Raw genomic sequence first — 20,395 nt, forward strand, 5'->3', positions numbered from 1 at the left:
AAGTTGTGTAAATAAATGCATTTTCTTCATTGTTATTCAGCAGAGAGCTTAGAGTGTGGGAGGCTCGAGGTGAGTGTGGAGCTCTGCAGCTCCTCCGGCATCTCGCCAGTGAGGGAGCGAGGGGCCAGGAGGACTGTGCCTCGCAAGGGGCTGCAGCTCCTGTGGTCAGTCGACCGGACGTCAGAACAGCAGCCTGCCGGAGAGTTGTGCCCGCACGCTGTTTCAGTGTCGTCTCGGTCCTTGTGCCTCTGAGTTCATCTGCAAAAAATCACAGCCACCAACGCCGTTTTTATTGATTAGATGAAGACCGAGATCTTCCTGTAGAAATAAATGCTTTTTTTTTCTTTAAAAAAGATTGGCAATTTGCCTTAAAATTTTTTATTGAAGTAATTCTATTCTATTTGAATAATGTTGGGAGATTAAAAAAAAACCTCTCCATTATGGCTTTTCTAATGAATTAAATTCAGAAAAATCTCATTAGAAAATGACATAAAAGGCACGTAGCATAGTTCTTATCTTGTTTTCCTTACTAGTCTCTCTCATTGGTTGTATGTAATTGGCGTCTCTTCAAAGAGAAAATGGGGAATTTGAATCAAGTGCATTCACTTATTGGAGTTTTAAGACTGAATATGCTTTTTGAAGGATTTTCTTCTAAACCTTAGCATGGTTCCTCGTACGTGGAGGTGCTCAATAAAAAAACTGTTGAATGAATGGAAGGGTGGATTTTCATTTTCTCTGGTCACAACCGTATTTCTCCAGAATGACAGGTGGACAGATTCAGTTGCTGCCTGTTGGAGTGGGCCAGGGTCACAGCATACGAGGTAAGCTTTCTGTTGATTAGAGCAATGGGTTTCAAATTTCGATGAATCGCCCAGGGATCTGGTTCAGTGCGGATTGGGGTCAGGTCTGGGGCGAGCCCTGAAATGCTGCGTTTCTGACTCCCCCAGGTGAAGCCAGTGCGCTGGTCTGCGGCACACAGAGCGATGAGGACCTGGGTGGCCCCTTGCAGACGGTGCAGATACTGTCAAAGCCCTGGGCACGACGCACCGTGGCAGCTACTCATGAGAGTTTGTTTGTTTGTTTGTCTTCAAAGCTATGACACCGAGGGAAGAGGGCACATCACTTACCAAGAATTTTTGCAGAAACTGGGGATCAGCTATTCAGCAGATGTTCACCAGCCCTATGCAGAGGATTATTTCAACTTCGTGGGTCATTTCACGAAGCCGCAGCAGGTGCAGGAAGAGATCAAAGAACTGCAGCAGAGCACAGAGAAGGCCGTGCCAGCCCGGTGAGTTGCAGGTATTGTACAGAGAAGGCCGTGCCAGCCCGGTGAGTTGCAGGTATCGTAGGACCAGGAGCTGGCCGGGTGCTCCATGTTCACCCTTGTGGTCAAAGTTGTTTAAAGTGGTACCTTCTGGCGCTGGCAGAATTATCCTGACACTGTCAGACTCATTCCCTGCGGTCGATGCTGGGAATGGGCGCCAAGTCACGGAGATAAAGGAGGTAAAGAGCTCTGAGCCCACGCACCGTACCCAGCCGCGCTCTCCGCTCGTGCGTGTTGCATGGTCGCCCTGGAGAACGTCCCTTCTCTTTGTTCGCTGTGTTTTGCCCGCCCCTCCACTGGCCCAACTAGAAGCTAAGTTCCGTAAAGACAGGCCTGTCTTCCTTAAAGCAGAGCCTGACACCTAACAGGTACCCACTCAATATTTGTTGAATGAATGAATGAACAGACATATTCTTTAACTCCATATTTCCACTTTGGGGACTTTATCCCAAAGCAATAATGCAGAAGAGGCCAGCACTTTAGCAGTGGGAGCGTCTGACTTGCAGTGTGCCCTCAGCAGCAACGGAAGGAGCACCTGCCGACCCCGCGGGAGAGCACTGGCTTGCAAAGTGTGGCCCTGAAGGACGTGAAGCAGTGCCTGCCTGTTGCAGTCGGCGTCGTGAAGACTGGAGAATGTTGGTGATCGAAGGCTAATTGGAGGTGACGTTTTAAACAGTGTGCATACCACAACTGGGACCATGTCAGACGTGTACGGGTCCGTGAGGACCAGAAGATGCTCGGCAAAGGGGATGTGTCATATCCGGATGGAGGGGCTGTGCTTGATTATTTTCAAAGTTTAAAACTAGTTCCTAATGTCATATTTTAAAAATTTATAACATGGAGATTTTGCTGCATTTGATGTGGCCATAAGGCAATGGACGGGTTTCCTTCACCAGTGGCGGGCGTCGGCCGTCAGCACTCTCCGGGCCAGCCTCTGCTCCTCGCTCCATAGCTCTGCCTTCGCTCCATGGTGCTCTCATCTGTGTGTCTGTCTGTCACTTCAGCTCTCTGTCCCCACACCTCAAATAGCACCTGAGTGAATGAGTTGTTGCTAAACAATCCCCAAAGGAAATAAGGACTCCAAAGGACACAGGGAAGAAGTGTAATGGCTGAAGAGGGTGTAAGGGGAAAGCGGTTTGAACCCCCCCCCCCCGCATTCTGTCTAAGTTACTGAGTTATAAAGCCTGAAGGCAGAGAATTGAGTTTGTGAAATTTAAAGTAAAAATGTGCGCAGGACTGGTATAAATCAAACATGCCATAAAACTAATGAAAAAGTGGAATTTATCTTTATCAGACAGGGCTGGCCTCATTACCCACTCGTGTCTTCCCTTCTTTTCTCTCCTGCCGCTGTGAGTAATGAGGCTCAGAGAGGATTCTCACATCCTCGGCGCTCGTAGGCTCGTTCTTGCTCTTCCTGTGTTTCTGTTGATTGTGTGAGCAGGGATCTGTAGCTGAAAGAGCCATGTGCATTTCAGATCACCAAGCCCAGTGAACTAATTCACACTCACCCCGTCCTCTTTGCCACGATCGTACTTTCTTACTAAAGAAGACAAGCCCAATTTCATAAAAATGCATGACCGACTTCTGTTTTCTCAAAGATGTCCGATTGTAAAATTGTCAAGCGGCTTTGCCCTTCGGGATGGCCTGCTTTAAATTTTGATGTCGGTGGATCTTCCAGATAGTTCGTAAGATTCCACGTTTCCAGGATTTTTTACCTCTTCATTTCTCCTGAAACTCTGATAAGGTTGACAGATGGGAGTCACATTCATTAAAGTGACCGAAATGTTATATTTGCCTCTTAAATCTAAGGGAATTTATTTTGTTTGGAGGGCAGTAAATACATTTTAAAAATTAAGGAAAATCTGTTTTTAAGCTCGTATTTATTTCCCCTGACTTGCTCTGTTCTGAGTTGAAGATTCAGGATCAGAGCCACCATAGGGAACTGCCACATAGCAGGGCCGTTTTAACATGCAAATTGAGAGGCGACTGAGCGAAACCAGCGGGCCATGGGGCCTTTGGCAGCGCTGCCCGCCTAGCGAGGCCGTGCGTGGGAGGGGCTCTGTGGCCATCCCACTGGCCATGACAGGCCCTCTTCAGGCTTCTGTCTCGTTGTCCAGACCAGGAACCGGACATGGACCCAGAGCAACAGCAGCTCGTCCCTGAGTGTCGGCTGACACCCGTTCTGTTTGGCAGTATGGCGTGATCTATGCTCTAAACCCTCATTTACTCTGTGCACATATTTACTCTGCAAGGGAAATAATTACTGCCTGGAAACCAGTCCAAGAAATGCTGAATGCCTCAATTTTCTAAAAATATGTATCTCAAAAAAATGTTTTGATTTTTTTCTACCTTCATTTGCTTTCATTTTGAAGGATTAAGTGGAATATAATGGTTGTGATGACGAGTAATCATTTGGTAACATGAGACTGAATTCAATGTACACCTGTAAGGGAATCCCAAATGTTGCTGCTGTTGGTATACATTCAGAGAGCGGTGAATGCAGCTCATTTGTATCAGATGCTCAAATGCTCCAGTCAGCCAGCTCCAAATTGGAGGCCACCAAGAGAAGGGAGTAGATGACCCACATAGCTTCAAAGTCATTGCCACTCCCCTCTTGCGCCCTGACGATTCCCACTCAACTTCCGCTTTTCTGGATCTCTGAGTTTTCTGTTCCTACGGATTATTTTTTCAGGCGTGCTCAAGGAACTGTCCTCTCCACAAATATATACTTGAGGTGGTAGGCAATTACCAGCAAAGATTTCGTGTTTGGAATTTCTAGCATATTCTTTTCCCTGAGTAAGAACCCCACAGCTGAGCTCTGAGTCTGAGCCCGTCAGACAAGAATAGCATTCAGTGTGGTAGGAAGATCTTTCTTAGAGACCTGAGTGAGCCAAGGTTATGGAATTTATAACCAATCCACCATCAGTCAAGTGTAAGATTGTTCATTCTTAAAGACGTCCATACACTTTTAGTCCCTTAGCAATAATTTTTTTTTTTAAGTCAGGGAAGAATTTTCCCAGGCCGAAAGACTTGAATTAGCAGAATCAGAGACTTGAATATGTTCTGCAAGAAAATCAGCCGTGGAGCAGGAGCTACAGCTGGATGCTCGCCGTCTCTGTCCCTGGGAGGGAAAGGCCTGGTCAGGCCGGACTCCACCACGGGGCTGGCGCTGTCTTGTTCCTCGTCTGTAAAATGGGGATGAGGTACCCACCTCCCTTGCAGGGTCGTTGGGCAGAAGAAATGGGAGAGTGTGCACAAAGAAGACGCGCACGTTCAGGTTTGCCAGTTGAGGCACACAAATGGTGGCTGCGTTCTTAACAACAAAAGTACCAGATATGAAACAAGGGGTCCCCCCAGCTGACACCGACAGGCCCAGGCCTCTCCGCCCTCCTCGCGCCCCAAGCGCACACACCTGCCTCTTAGGGCCTTGGCGCTGCCTGTCCCTGGGCCCCGGAAGAGCTCTTCGGGGTAACTCCCTGCTGCCTCCTTCGCCTCCACTCTCTTCCCAGTGAGGCCTGCCCCACCTCCCTCCTGGGAACTGCCGCTCTCTTGCTGCCATGTGGGCGTTCCCAGTCCTGCTCTCCGGCTCTTTACGGACCCACTAGCCCACTGCACACGGCACTGATATCTTCTGCTCATCATCAGCCTTGCCCCCGCTGGGCTGCAGATTCTTCTAGGAAGGCCGGCCGGGTTCACTAGCTGTCTCCTGACGTATGGCGCATGCCCGGCCCATAATCCATACTCACAGGCTTCATGCAGAGAATGAAGGGTTCTTTCACATGTCTGTAATATCGCTGTATTTTTAAATTCTTGGTTCCACCTTTAAAGTATCAATTCTAGTAAAAAGACCAGGTTGTAATTTCTCTAACATTGTTTTGCTAATGATAATAATAATAAAATGATAACGCTGCAGACTTATGAAATTTTTTCCGGAATACCTTTTAATGTGAATGTTACACCAAGGCTGCAGAACGTCTTCCAAATTAGTTCTTAGATGAACCAGCAAATCATCACAGTAGAATGATCATGAAACTCTTGCTTTAAAGAAATTGCTTGTTTTCCTCGTTTTAGCATGTGTCTAAAATGTATTCTCTTTCAGGGAAAAGCTTAAGGACCATTATCAAGATATCAGCAAAGCAGTCACCAAACTGGATAAATCTAAAAACGGCTACGTGTCCCTAAGCAGCATGCAGAAAGTGCTGCAGGAATGCGGCTGTCCTCTTCGGGAAGAGGAGCTGACCGACCTTCTCAGCAGGTTTCCTTGCCTCAGTTAACTGTCTTCCTCCCAGGCCTGAAAGCCGCCTGGACGCATCGCTTTCATTTCTTCTTCTCTGTCCACTCAAACAGCCTTTTGACACTAGAACAACCCCCACGGATCCCTTTTGGCTGGGCTACATTATAGTGGGTTTGGGTCACTCACAACAAAAAGAGAAAGCAGTTTGACCAATGCATAACTTTCCTGATATGTCTCAGCAGCATAATCATCCTTTTTTAACATTATTTTCATTTCACCCAAGTTATTCATGCCCTTTGGCAGGGGTTAAACTGTTCTACAAGGCTTGTTAGAAACAGGAGCCCCCTTGCCCCCCATCTCTCCTCACTTCCCCCTCCCTGGAGTGAACAAGTTCCGTCGCTTCCAGCTGATAACTTTTGGTCCTTAACTCCGTATTTCTCCGTGGCAAGCTTCTATAGCTGCTTCCTGATTTGTCGCTTTTAGGCGGTGTCTACTGACCTCCTACCAGGAAGATGTGCGTTTAAGGCTTTTCGCCCATCACACCACGAGCCACCTCACCCCCTGCCTCCCCCACCCGTGGAAGCACGCACAGCCTGGTCCCCACAGCCTCCCCATATCGCCGCATCTCAATTTGGGGTAGATCAGTATTCAGGATTTATATTATTGTGACTCGCTGGTCACTTTTCCTTTCCTATATAGTGTTTTGTTTTCCCTGGAGTTAATGATTATCTGATTTTCTTCTGTTTACTTAGTTTCTTTGTACTTATTATCACTAATTCGACCCCCAGCTCACCCCCAATTGTGAAATCTCCTTGCAGTGGGTTCAGACACATCAGCTAATCTGCCAGCTTCATCTCTTGGATGGCCCTTTGCGTGTTCTTCGATTCTCAGAGATTCTCTTGATTTGTTCCATTAGTGAGTTCCTCTCTTGTTCTTTTCTTTATGAAATGCCTATTGTCACCGAATATTGAACCAACTAGCTGTTTCTTAAATCTTCATAGCCTCCATCTCTTTTTCTTCTTGCTCTGCCTTCTCGGAGATTGCCTCAATTTTAACTCCTGACCCTTCTTTTGAGATCTTTATTTCTGCTATCATACTTATAATATTTTTAATTACCAGAGCTCCTTTTTTTCTTTGGTGAGGAAGATTGGTCCTGAGCTAACATCTGTACCAATCTTCCTCTATTTTGTATGTGGGACACTGCCACAGCGTGGCTTGATAAGCGGTGTGTAGGTCCATGCCTGGGATCCAAACTCGCAAACCCTGGGCCACTGAAGCAGAGCATGTGAACCTAACCATTATGCCATTGGGCTGACCCCCACCAGAGCTCATTTTTTGTTCTTAGAATGTTCCTTTTTTATGGCATCCTGTTCTTGTTTCATAGATGTACTATCTCATTTCTCTGAAGATATTAGCAGTAGATTTTTTTTTAAGTTTTCTTCACCTGAGAATTCTCTCCTCAGTGTTGCTTTTTTCTGCTATGTTCCACGTTAGATGATTTCCTCAAAAATATGCTGGTGTTAGAGTGAGGTACTGAGGAGTGGATTAGAAGTTCTGCACAGATCGGGGCCTGTTGACTGTGGTTTGAACTCCATGGTAATCTGGCAGGCAGTTCCCTGGGGGCCCTTCGGTGGCAGTATCTTTAAAACTTTTCTTTTGGGCTGGTCAGATTTCCCAGAAAATAGAGTTGCCAGGTAAAATATAGGATGCCCAATTAAATTGGAATTTCAGATAAACAGAATTTTTTTTTAGTATAAGTATATACCATGCCATATTTGAGATATACTTATTCTAAATATTATGTATATATAGTTTATTTGAAATTGTAATTTAACTGAGTAACCATGTGGTGGTTGGTTTGGGTTTTTTTCTACGTCTGGCAGCCCAACCAGAGAGCACTCTGTGGTCTCCTGCTGCCACCATGCTGGAGCTCACTGGGAGCTGGCTGGAAGCTTCAACAGCCTATATGGTGAACTCCCCGAATATAACCCTCCCCAAAGATGTGCGGGTCCCCATGATCTGGGATGTGTGGATGGTGCCTTATATGGAAAAAGAGTCTTTGCAGATGGGATTCAGGGCAGGGTCTTGAGATGGGCTGATCCTGGATTGTTGGGTGGGCCCAACGCGATTGCCAGTTTCCTTATAGGAGGGAGGCAGGGAGAGTTCACCCCAAAGTGACCCCAGAGGCAGAGATTGGGGTGGTGTGACCACAAGCCAAGGGTTGCCACCACTGCCTGAAGCTGAGAGAGGCTGAAATGGGGTTCTCCCCTGGAGCCCAGAGGGAGTGCAGCCCTGCAATGCCTCGACTTGGGCCCAGGGAGGCTGATCTCAGACTTGTGGTGACTAGAACTGTGAGAGAATAAAGGGGCGATGTTTGAAGCCACCCACTGCGTGGTATTTTGCTACAGAGCCATAGGAAACTAGTAGAGTTAGGATACAAGCTTTAACTAAATTCCCCTCTTTTCATTAAGAGCTCTCGCTGCCTTGGCCTAGGACAGAGGCCTCCAGTGCAGAGACGGCCGCTCCAGAGAAGCCCCTCCAGAGCTGCTGTTGGGGGGGGGGGGGACCAGCACCCGGCCACCTGGAGTTTGGGGAGAGGCCTGGGTTCTGATTCCTTCCCACACAGACTTTTAACCAGTCCTGCTATTTTCATCCCCACCTTCATTCCCGCTTCCAGAGGTGGTTGGCAGCCCAGTCCTGGGGCGTCGGAGGGCATTTGCAGAGTACGCCAGGTTGCCTTTCTGCGTTCCCTCTGTTGGTTTCTTGGACCTGATACATCCCTTCTCCTTCATCCATGGAATTCCAGCAGCTGTTGTCTTCTTCCACGTTCTCTCCATCCTCAGTGGTTTGTGCCCCTGGTCCTCGAACTCCAGCAAGCCTCAGAGTCACTGGGAGGCCTGGTCTCCGCTGATTCAGCAGGCCTGTGGTGGGCCTGGGAACCTGCATTTCTAACGATTCCCAGGTGATGCTGATGCCGCTGGACTAGAGCACCCCACTTTAAGAACCACTGTTTTACACCTTTTCAAAACTCCCTCTTCTGTCATTTTAGAAAGGTTTTAAGTGGAAACAGAGCTAGATATGTGTGTTTGAGCCACTTTAACTGCAAATCCTAGCCTCGCTTCATTTTACACTGGAATGATCTAAGAGTCGATTGTCCCTCCTCCGGTGGCTGCGGCATGCAATTCCCATCCTGCTGTATCTTTGTGCTGTGCTGGCCTCGTGTTCTGTGACCGCGTGCTTGAATCTTACGGCCTTCTGTTTGCAGGGGGGCAATATGAGCACCTCTCCCCTCCCTTTAAAGAAAAGGTCAGCGGTTGCTCTAGAGTTGGGGGTTTCCATTTGTAACTAGCCTAAGCCCACTTTCACATGGCGCACGACTACTTCATGGGCAGTGCGGGCGCCTACGTCAGAGAATTCCCCCATCCTCTCTGCTGTCCCTTACAGCATGGCTGTCGTTCACGTCCCTGTGCATACGCTGTAGTCACCACACGCATTGTTGTTCTTACTTTGAACAAACAGTCATCTATTAGCTTGACTAAGAATGAGAAGAATCAAAGACGTTCTTCCGCCTTCCTTCATTCCTTCTCTGACGCTCTTCCCTTCCTTGTGCAGAGCTGAGTTTCTGGCCTGCATGGGCTCCCTTCTCTCTGCAGACTGTCTGGTCTCACTGTTTGAGGGAGCGGGGACTGGTGATGAATCCCCTCCGTTTTTGTTTGTCTGAGAAAACCTTTATTTCTCCTTCACTTTTGAAGGATAATTTCACTGGATATAGAATTCTAGGTTGGTGATTTTTTTCCTTTCAACACTTTAAATATGTCAGCCCACCCTTTTTCTCACTTGCGTGTTTTATGATGAGAAGTCTCATGTAATTCTTATCTTTGTTCCTCTGTAAATAAGTGCCCCCCGCCCCGGCTTCTTTCAAGATTTTCTCTTTTCTTTGGCCCCCGCTATTCTTCTGGGTTGGATCCCCTGTTTCCTACATCCCACATCTTTTGAAGTAATTTCCTAAGAAAGGGTGAATGGGAAGTAGTTTTTCCGAGTTCGTGTTTGTCTGAAAATTTTCTTATTCTCCCTCAGACAGATCGCTAGCTCATCTGAATGTAGACTCCTAGGGGGAAAATGACTTTCCCTTACAATTTGGAAGATGTTGCTCCGTTGTGTTTGAGCTGCGAGAAGTCTGATGCCAGTGTGTGCGTGTTGTGTGTGTCAGTGTGATGAAAAGAAGGACCATTTAATCCGCAAATGCTTGCCTGTTCTCTTCTTCCTTAAACAGTTTCCTCTCACTAAATCTATTTCCAGCTGAAGAAGAATTCATATGCATTCAGTGAATAAATCACAGGAAAATAGCACAAGATAAATAATTAACTAAATGATTATAAGAGAGTCTTGTTAAAACATAGTTAGGCTTGATACTTTTTAAACAACAACAAAAGGACTGTGGAATTCCTGTAGTCCACCTTTCAATGGGGGTGATCAACTTTCTTAGCAATTGAAACCTTAATAAGGATCCATGGCTCAGCCGCTTCTCTCATCTCAAAGACCTCTTGATGATAAACATCTCTGTTATTTGTAATTATATGTAGATTATTCTTTTCTAGGTCCAAAATAGACTTTTCTAAATAATACTGAGGAGATTAGCATATGCATTTGATTTTATTACTAAATTTTAATACCGAGTTGGCAATTTATCCTGCCGATGAAATAGAGCTGATTATCTTTTCCTCCGTGTGCCCGCCGCCTGAGCCAGTGGCGCGGCGCCTGGGGAGACAGCTCCGCAGCTGTGAGTCGGAAAAGCACAGCTCTTGGCTCGTTCCCTTTAGAAGCAGGTCTCTGAGTCCCTGGAAACTTCTCTCCCCGGCTCCCCAACCTTCCGAGCTCTCCTTGTCTCACACATTGTCCGTGCTGCCGAAAGAAGGCTGGGGTGTTCAAGTGTCAGGATCCCCAGGGAATTTGAGTTTCAGAAATGTGAACTCTGAGAGCAATTAAACTTTATTTTGAATTATTTTACACCTTTAATAAATACACTCTACGTTCTCCTGAAACTTGTGGCTTTTTCTCTCGCAATATATTGTTTTGGAATTTACCAGTATTTTCTTCTGTGTTGGTGTCGAGGGCAGGAAGGAGCCTCGGTTTCTCCGTGGATGTCCTTATGGAGACATACACTTAGATGGAATGTTTTATTTGAGAAAATACTCAGCTATATAGGTTTTGTAAAAATGTTTTTTGAGTGCTTTCTGCTTGGTAACCTAGTTTCAACCATTCTTGAAGAAGAATTTAATGTCTGTTTTACCCAGTTTCTCTTTTCCTTTTCACTGTCGTTGATGTATTTCCTTTCTTTTCAAATTCCCTGCCGGGCCCTCATTAGCTAAGTTATCAATGACCACAGTTCCCACGCCCACCACCCTGCAATCTTGCCTCCAGACCATCTGTGACCCCGCTGTTGGCTTTGTCTTCCTGCAAATACCGCTCTGCAGATGTCCCAGCCCTGCCGGGTGCCTGCATTCGCCCCAGTCGTAGGACCAGACTCCCTAGCACGGCCTCCTCTCCCGTCTTCTGCTCTCCAAGGCTGTGAGCCACACCGTCCAGCCTTCGGGTCTCAGAGCTTCCGGCCAGGACAGTCTGTGGCCCCGCCAGCTGGCAGCGGCCCTGCCCCCTCACCCCCCACAGCCCCTCCTCTGTCCCCTTATGTTGCAGGATTTGCGTGTGTCTGTCTACGAGCACGGCTAATTGGCATGCACGTACCTATAGGCCAGGAAAGAGTGCCTTAACATTATTCATATTCCCCATGTTCTGTGCTCAGCAACTGTTTGCTGAATGAATAAGTGATAGGGGTTTTTTTTTGAACTAATGTATTTTCTTTCTTTTGGCACAAGTTGGGGAATCAGCTGGCATGATAATTCCATCAATTACCTTGACTTCTTGAAAGCAGTGGAGAACAGCAAGCCAACAAGGCCGCAGCCAGAAGAGAAAGAAGAGAGCATGCCAATCAATTTCGCGACACTAAATCCAGAGGACGTTCTGAAGAGCATCCAGGAGGTGGTTGCCTCCTCCGGTCCGGCTCTGTCAACGGTACGTCAGGCTGCAAAGCGCTTTGATTGTGGAAACTGAAGTTCTGGCACCCATGTCATTCATGAAAGATGACTCTCAGCCCCGTACCCCCCGGGACCCCTTCTACCTCTCTCCACTCTCTTAGGGCCTCGGAGCTCAGATGAGTCCCTCAAGATCACGCTGTTCATTTTAGCAAATGTGTATCCGTTTTTGCTCTGTAAAAAGCTACCATGGTGGCCCCCAGCACGTGTTCTCTGGGGCAGAAGTGCTGTGTTTAGCAAATGCTGGGTCTGAGGCGAGGACAAGGGGTTCTGCACAGAGGGCAGAGGACAGAGGCCCTCAGGTGGGGGGCTCGGCACATCCCGTGAGCACTGGGCCCATGGAGATGTGTGACGCCAGGTGGCCTTGAAGAGGTTGGCCAGGGCTGGATGTGGCACAAAGACTCCTTTGGAAGGCCACCAGGAGCCAGGGGAAGGCGTAAGAAAGGGGGTCTCCCCCGCATATTGACATTTTAGGATTGTCTGTATGACACACTGTGGAGTATGTCGAGCCCAGGCATGTGTGGGGAAGAGGCTGTGGACCGTGCCAGACCCTCGGACAGCTGTGCTTTGGCCACATGGTCCCCTAGACTGGCCCACACCTGAGTTCCCTACAGCAGCAGCTAGGAGAGAAAATGCTGTCTGCAGAGCGTGGGGCCTGCAGTTCAGTGAGATGGCGAATCCAGAGTGTCCTGGGCGGTGCTGGGCACGCGGAGCCCGGGCAGCCACAGTCGCAGCAGGGCTGTCTTCATGTCTGCGGCGTGCGCACTTACAGGCGCGCTCAGAAACCTGGGACGGGTCCACCAAGTCCCCAGAGGGAAGATGCCCTCAGTGCAGGGAGGCGGCTGGGCTCTGGGGGCCAAGCGTAGGGGTTAGAGGGAGGAGAGGGGAAAGGCAAGTCAGCCTGGCCAGCTCATGAAAGTTCTGGAATGCAGCGAACCTGGCTTTATCCTGGAGAGCAGATGTTTTCACATCTAGGAATTCTCCATGAGGATTTAACGTTTTGATGTCTTTGTTAGTATGAATATGTCTTGGGTCATCTGGAAAACCACGTGGGTCATCTGGAAAACCGTCTGTACACCTTTCAACACCAGAGCGCCTGCTTGAGGTTGCCTGGCCCCAGTGTTCACCCAGTGAGGACTGCAAACTCGGACGTGCCCAGGGACCAGGAGTAAAATAAATGGGGAAGGGGGCCAGGTGGTGGCCGCGGCAACAGCCCTGTCTAAAGGGCAGCTTCTCTCTGCCCCAGCCGACTGTTGCTGAGCTGAAAATGGGCCCAGCCTTGCTAGATCTTTTCATTTTTCATTAGAAGCTATAAAACCTCCTGACTTCTAAATGTCAGCACATAGTTCAGGCTTTTCAAAAGCACCGTGTGGGCCAAATCATTTGCAGGAGGCTTTGCCCCCTTCTAGCTTTAGGTGGCATCACTTTACATGTATCAGGATGGTTCTCAAACTAAGGTCCGTGGAACTTTTGGGAGGAATCATGGCTCTCACCTCTGAGAACACTCCCTAGGCCATGAGGTTGAAGCAACAGATGGGGATTCTCTGGCCAAAAGAGTGGCTGATGAGTTGGAGGGAAAGAAGGCATTCGAGGCAGCGAGGAGAAGAAGGAACGACCATATCTCGGGACAGCCATCAGAGAGGACACTGGACCTGTCTGTGCACTTGTGCATCTCGTTGCAGACGTGTCTCGGATGCATCTCGTTTCTGAAGTGATGTAACTACACCTTCTATTTATGTAGAGTTTTGTGGGTGCCTCAGCCTTTCCACGTTTGACTCTTCCCTCCGCCCTGCAGCTTGGCAGGCTGGGTTGACACACGGGGAAGCCACACAGACCCAGGGAAGAGCAGGCCCCCAGCTCGCCTCACAGCACCACAATGTCTCTAACGCCCCGTGACACGAAATGCTCAGACAGGTACCTGGCACGTAGTAGATCTCAGCAGACTTTGAGGAGAACCAGCTTCTTCGATATAACAAGAGGGCCTTCGTGACTCGTGCTGTTCTAAGTTTTACTGTGGCGAATGAGAGAGGGTGAGGGCTGGGTGGGCCACAGAGCCGAGGCTCAGGGTCCACTTCCTTCCGGTGTGCAGGAAGCCACCTCGTGTTACCGTAGGCTAGATAGAAAGTCGGAGCTATACAGTATTCTCAGGTTAATCTGGTTACACGTAACGCCACCCGTGGGCTGAGGGGTGTGCTCAGTCACCCGGGTGAGCACTGGCTGCATGGAATTTGGTTTGGGGTCTGCAAGCACGTTGAATTCTTGCTTAAAATAAAAAGATCTTAACCTACCGCTTGATACAGATTTCCTAGTGCAATGAAAATGAATGATTTTGTTTCGACAGATGGAAAAAAAATGTGCTTGCTTTTTATAGCACATTTTTGCACTTTTTCAGTTTGATTACTATACTGCTGGGTTGGCACTGCCTGCCCAGCCCCTCCAGCATGGGCGTAGGGCGGCGGGGGTCTTCCATTGTGAGGTCACGTGAGCTCCGGCTGAGGGTCAGGAAAGGACGAGCCTCAGGGTGGGAGTGGGAGGGGGTAGACCCTTGACCCCACCTCCTGGCCACTTCCAACGTGGTACTCCCACCTGAGACCCCCGCCCCACACCCCAAGGTGGCTGGTTGTGCCTGAGCCTGCTGTTACAAATGATTTGTGCTTAAAGAAACTAGAATTTACTGATGGAGAGACCTGGGGTGATGTACCTCACCCCTCAGAGCGTCTCTTCTGCTCCGTAGAGCCGGCCTCCCGGGAGCTCAGTGAGGTGTCCCTTGCAGACCGGGGGCCGGGGTCCTCTTCACTCCTCTTCCTCTTCATATCCAAATAGGAGCGAAGGAAGCGGATTTCCTCCAAACATCCATGCTCTTAACCGTACGCACACCTCCCCTGTCTCATCTTTCAATCACAGTGCATTTTTCTAGTAATTTGGAATTTATGGGGGACTTGCACACACTCGATTTCATTTGTATTCGGAAAAGCAATACTTAACAATATTTTTGAAATATTCACTTGACAGTAGCATCTGCCTTTTTTTTCTTTTAGGCATTTTCTGCATTGGATAAAGAGGACACTGGGTTTGTAAAGGCTTCGGAATTTGGACAAGTCCTTAAGGATTTCTGTTACAAACTAACAGATAGCCAGTATCGTTATTTTTTGAGAAAACTAAGGATTCATCTCACCCCCCATGTAAATTGGAAATACTTCCTCCAGAACTTCGGCGATTTTCTTGAAGAGGTAGGAATGTCTGTAGCACATAGCATCTCTCTTTGAAAAAGGGCTAAAATTAGTTTTGGCAAAATGGATAATTGATTAAAACCATGCCAGATAAATTGGCAATCACTTCATGTAATTAGCTCGTTCTAAATGAAAAACTGATATAAATTCTACATAGAGTATTTGGAGGTAAATATGTATCTCTTGTTTCATTGGAAGTTACTTTTCTTTTATTTTCTAAGAAGTTTGGGAGCTTGCTCTTGTCTGGTTGTTTTAGAGTTTTCAGGGATTTTAGATCCCCGAAGATGATCTGGTGTCCGGAGAAGTGAGGCTCAGTATGCGTCAGGCCCTGAGCTGTAAGTGAGGGAACTGGGACCCACTCAGGAGACATTTGTTGAGGACCCACTATGTGTCAGGCCGTGGGCCGTGTATCGGCCAAGCTGGGGGTAGAGGTAGACGTGGAGAGAGTGGCTTTAACAGGTAGGCTCAGCAGGAGGGAGGGTCACCGGGGAAGTCAGCGAGGGCTTCCTGGAGGAGGGTGAGTGGCTGACCATCGAGCTCTTGTTCCTCCCCGGGACTGCGTCTCTGGCTGCACAAGCTGTTTGTTCTCAGGCCATTGCTTGGTCTCTAAATGTAAATGGACCAACATCTTTAGCAACAATTACAACCTAGTTTCAACCAACACAGATTTCTTTGCTCACCGTTCTTGCCTGAGTGAGAACATGCAGTGCCGTGCTCGGTCCCTGCCTGCACGGAAGGGGAGGTGGAAACAAACGTGAAAAATCCAAATCTAGTGCAACAGCGAAATCACAGCAGGCTTGTCCTAGAATGTGCTCAACTGTCGCCTGCAGCCAGAAGCTTCGGTCCTTTCCAATGGCACCTATTGCGTATAACGAACACCTGAGTTCATGAATCCTTGACCACCTGTCTAGGATAGAGTCTTGGAAATGAGAATAGTAGAGCAAATAGTGTGAACGTTTTTAAGGGTTGAGGTTCGCTGTAATAATGATAGCAGCAGCAAACACTGTGTGGTGCTCTCCAGACCAGGCCCTGTTTTCAGTCCTTTGTATGCATTAACTCATGGAATCCTTTCCATGTCACTACGAGGGACAAGGGACGTGCTGTTGACATCCCCTGTTATAGATGAGGACACTGGGGCACAGAGACATTAGGACCTTGGCCCACAGTCACCCCCATGGCGAGTGGTAGCGCTGCCGTGTGGACCCCGGGAAGTCTCGCTCCGACTCCAGGCCCCTAAACGCTGTGCTCTCTCCCTGGGGAGAGTGGTGATTTTTTATCTTTGCCATTTAGACGGACATTCCTAACCAACAGATACCGTTGCATTCCTGTTTTGAAACTTTATGTAAATAGTGTTATATTGAACGTTGTCTTCTGCACTTCTTCTTCTTGCTGACTAACGTGTTTAGGATTTGCCTATGTTACTACATTGGCTTGAGTTCCTTCACTTAAGCTGCTATAAAATCAGTCTGTTAAATGAAGGTATTCTACTGAATGAACGCACTCCAGTCACTTATCATCCCCCTGCTAATGAGCACGTAGGAGGTCGTTTCTCTGTTACAAGCAAAGCGCCGGCCACTTCTGTGCTTGTCTCCGTGTGCACACACGGGGTTCCTCTGCGCGGAACTGCCGGACAGGTGGGTGGGGCGGGGAACCAGCATGTGGTCAGCTTTCCAGATCCTGCCACCGAGGTCGTGTCATTCAGTGTACACCACCGCCAGCCTCACAGGAGAGTCCCTGATGCTCCGCATCCCTGCCAACCCTTGGTTTTATCGGGCGTTTTAATTCCTGCCAATCTGAAGGTCGGTAAGGTCGGACACTTTGGTACGTTGTCCGCCGCTCGGGTTCCGTGGTCTGCCAGTTACCTGCAAGGATTCCACCCCTTTGTTGGTATGTGAGTCGCAAATGCCTTCCCCTAGTCTGTGACTTGTCTTTTCTCTCTGTTTATGGTGACCCTCACTGTTTTTAATGATTATACTTTTTCTGATTTTAAAAGAAATACATATTAATTGTGGAAGTTTTGTAAAATACAGGAAAGTGTAAAAAGAAAACAGTAACCTCAACCCCATGATAACAGCATGACAAGAACAGCCTCCCCTGCAGGTCAGTGAGCTCTGGCCCTTCCCGTGCGCTCTGTCCTCCGCTGTCGTCCCCAGTGAGGGGTGGCGGCTTTCGCTTCACGGGTGAGACAGACGGGCTCTGGGAAGTTAGTCCCCGCCTGGCCTCCTCAGCCGGGAGTGGACACCAGGCAGGATCCGCTTCAGAGCTGATGTTCTTTCTATGAGGTACACTGCCTTGGAGATCTTTTTTTCTATTTTTAATGCATTTTCTCCTAATTTTTTTTTATTGTGGTAAAACACACATAACGTTTGCCATTTTAACGATTTTTGAGTGCACAGTTCTGTGACGCTCGGTACATTCACATTGTTGTGCAACCATCACCCCCATCCGTTCCTAGAACTCTTTTCATCTTGCAAACCGGAAACTCTGTCCCCATTAACACGACTCTCCCGCCCCCTCCCCCAGCCCCTGGCACCCACCCATCTGTTTTCTGTCTCCAGGAATTTTATTACTCTAGGGACCTCATATAAGTGGAATCACACAGTATTTGTCCTTTTGTGGCTGGTTTATTTCACTTATCGTGGTGTCCTCAAGATTCATCCATGTCGTAGCACGTGTCAGAATTTTCTTCCTTTTTAAGGCTGAATTATATTCCATTGTGTGTATAGGCCACAGTTTGCTTGTCCCCTCATCTGTCAGCGGACACCTGGGTTACTTCCGTGTCTTAGCTATTGTGAAAACGCTGCTGTGAGCATGGGTGTATAAATAATGTATCCTTTTACGTAGAGAAGATGAGTATATATAATCGTGTATCTTGCTTTCTTCCCCTTAATGTTAAATTGCCCCATGTTCCTTAAAGGTCTTCCAAATATCAGGTAAAATATCTATATAACATTCCTTTAACTCCCTTATTTTTAAGCATTTAGGGTTTTTCAGCTTTTACCATTGTAATTTACTCTGCAGTGAACACTTTGTATGTAAATCTGTTTCTGCATTTTGAAATAAAATGGGATCAAAGGACAGGAATACTTTTATTGAACTTGAAAGAAGCCCCATATTTTTTAAAATAATTTTTTCTATTGGTTTAAATCACCACTTTTAGAGTCATAAAGTAATTGAATATTGACAATTTCATATGGTTTAAGCTAATATTTGTAGAAGTCATTTATGTCCATTTTGCATGATTTGGAATATACCGATAATTTTGAAGAAGAGAATTAAAGTCACCCCTCGGGGCAACCTAACGTTTTGGTGTATTTACTTCCAATCCTTTTTTCTATACAGATATCCTTGGGGAGTGGGATCAAGGACAGAGTGTATGTGCTGTGGAATTTGGAGGTTGTCGGGGAGTCTCTTGACTCTTAAAAGCCTCCTTTTGAACAAACGTTTTTTATTTGTATCAAAGTAATATATGCCCGCATACAAAGGAAGTAGAGTTGTTGCAAAAGATTTAAAAGCAGAGATCACTTGCTCACTCTTCGCCCCCAGCAAGTACCGTAATCTGCTGCTGTTGCTTCTCCAGCGTGCATCTTGTCTCTCCGCATTTACCTACCCTTCCATCTCTTAAGTAGCCGCCCCGGGGCATGGTTCCCTGACTTGCTGATATGAGATGAGGAGGCAGCTCTCCTGGTCCCGCTTCCCCTCAGGGACTCCCCCCGAGTGGTCTCTCCTATAGCTGCCTTTTCACTCACCGTGAGATCGTTGGCATTTTCCAGTTGCTGATTTTTCTCTAAAAGGTAGATTTCGTTTGCTCTGTACCGTCCCATTGTGTGGATTCATTCCCTCTACATCACCCAGCGTTTCCTGGGGGCCCACCGTGGCGCAGGCACTGAGCGGCTGCTGGGGTCAGCAGCGAACCAAACGGACACAGTCCCTGCCTTCCAGAGGCCTGCCTCCTCATGAGGAGGATGGACAAGAATGCAAATACATCTCAAATGTCAGTTTCCAGGACGTGCTGCAGAGAAAAATTGAGCAGGGCAGAAGGAGGGCCTGTGTGAGAAGGTGACATTTGAGCCGAGACCCGGCGGCATGGCCAGTGCGGAGACTCCGGGCAGGAGGGTGTCCATCGCCTTGAGGCGAGTGAGGGAGAGCAGGAGCTATGGTCGGGGCGGGATGGGGTGGGCTGCCATGTCATTTGGGCTCCGTGTGAAGACGTTGTAATGGCTTTGACCCTGAGTAACAAGGAGAGGCAAGGGAAGGCTTGAGGCAGAGGAGCACCATGACCCGACTTACATTTTAAAGGGGTCACTGTGGCTGCTGGACAGAGAAGAGATTGTGGGGGCCCAGGGCCAGAGCAGGGAGGCCGGCCACGCCCCGGGGAGGGACGCTGCTGACACCAGCTTGCAGAGTAGCTGTGCAACTGGAGAGAAGTGGCTCAATTCTAGATACACTTAGAAAGTGGAACAGACGGGCTTTGCTGATGGCCTATACAGGCCACATGAGAACAGGCGAGTCAGGAAGGCCATGCTCTTTGCTTTAAGTGGGGAAGAGAGTGCAAGGAGAAGGTGTCCTGGGACAGGAATCTGCTTAATTGATTTAGCCAATCCCCTGTGGTTGGACTTTGGGCGGCTCCGGTTTTCTGCCTTCTAATTAGTCTGGCGTGCCGGTCTCGAATACCTACAAATACGCACCCAGACCCTTCTAACGGGCCGACAGCATCCAATGCTCACGGCGTTCTGTGTCAGAGGTCACGCAGCCTGCGAGGCTCAGCGTGGCCCTGACCGCCCTCACTCACAGGTCACTGTGAGTGTCTCTGCCGATTCTGGAATCACTGGATTGAGGGGCAAATGTTTCTAGAGCTTCAAGTGTTGCCAGTTGTGTCCCCTAACCTTAGTCCTCCCTGATTTCACTCGCAGAGTCGCCTTCCCCTCTGGAAGCGCTTTGCTAACATTCTTGCGAGGAAGTTTTGGTATTAATCATAATAGGAGTCATGGTGGGAAATATGTGTAGAGGCAGGAGTGAGCATGGTGGCATGGAGGGGGCTGGAGGAAGCTGGGGACCAGGGACACAGAGAGGGCACCGCCTGGCCGGCTGTGCCGCCTCCTCCCACTTTCTCTGGTCCCCTGCAGTCAGTGCTGGGAATTAAAGGGTGTCAGCCTCTAAATTGACTGCAGGATGTGGGAGGACCTTGCTGAGGCTCAGCCAGCACTTGAGCAGAGCTGCATTTACCAGGAGGACAGCTTGAGCAAGGGGCTTCCGGGCTGAAAGGATGGCGTGAAGGTGTGAGGTGGGAGGCCTTGCTGTGGGGTGACCACTGGCAGTCCAGGGTGTGCGGGGGCTTTCTTTGGCCTGTTTATCTGCCAACTGGGGGGGAGGTGTTGGCAGAGGCAGACCACCGGGGCCCTGTGCCCTTTGCTCCCGAGTTCTGGTCCCTTTCTCTGAGCAAGAGGAGAATCATTGAGACTTCTGATCAGGGACACGGGTTAGCTTACTCAAGGGTGGCTGGAGTGGCAAGGAGGCT

At 48.4% G+C, this 20,395-nt stretch overlaps 1 protein-coding gene across 6 annotated transcripts in view; it reads left to right on the forward strand.

Moving 5' to 3' along the window:
* The window catches only part of EFCAB6 (EF-hand calcium binding domain 6), a 233,096-nt gene that overhangs the window by 175,485 nt on the left and 37,216 nt on the right, over positions 1 to 20,395 (forward strand). For all 6 annotated transcript variants that reach the window (XM_046645983.1, XM_046645988.1, XM_046645986.1 and 3 more), the window contains 4 exons: positions 1,094 to 1,288; positions 5,424 to 5,579; positions 11,432 to 11,627; positions 14,686 to 14,877. In XM_046645983.1, coding sequence (XP_046501939.1) covers positions 1,094 to 1,288; positions 5,424 to 5,579; positions 11,432 to 11,627; positions 14,686 to 14,877 — 739 coding nt within the window. The remainder of the gene's footprint in view (positions 1 to 1,093; positions 1,289 to 5,423; positions 5,580 to 11,431; positions 11,628 to 14,685; positions 14,878 to 20,395) is intronic.

The sequence above is a fragment of the Equus quagga genome, chromosome 19 (assembly GCF_021613505.1).
Source record: "Equus quagga isolate Etosha38 chromosome 19, UCLA_HA_Equagga_1.0, whole genome shotgun sequence".
Classification (NCBI taxonomy): Eukaryota; Metazoa; Chordata; class Mammalia; order Perissodactyla; family Equidae; genus Equus; species Equus quagga.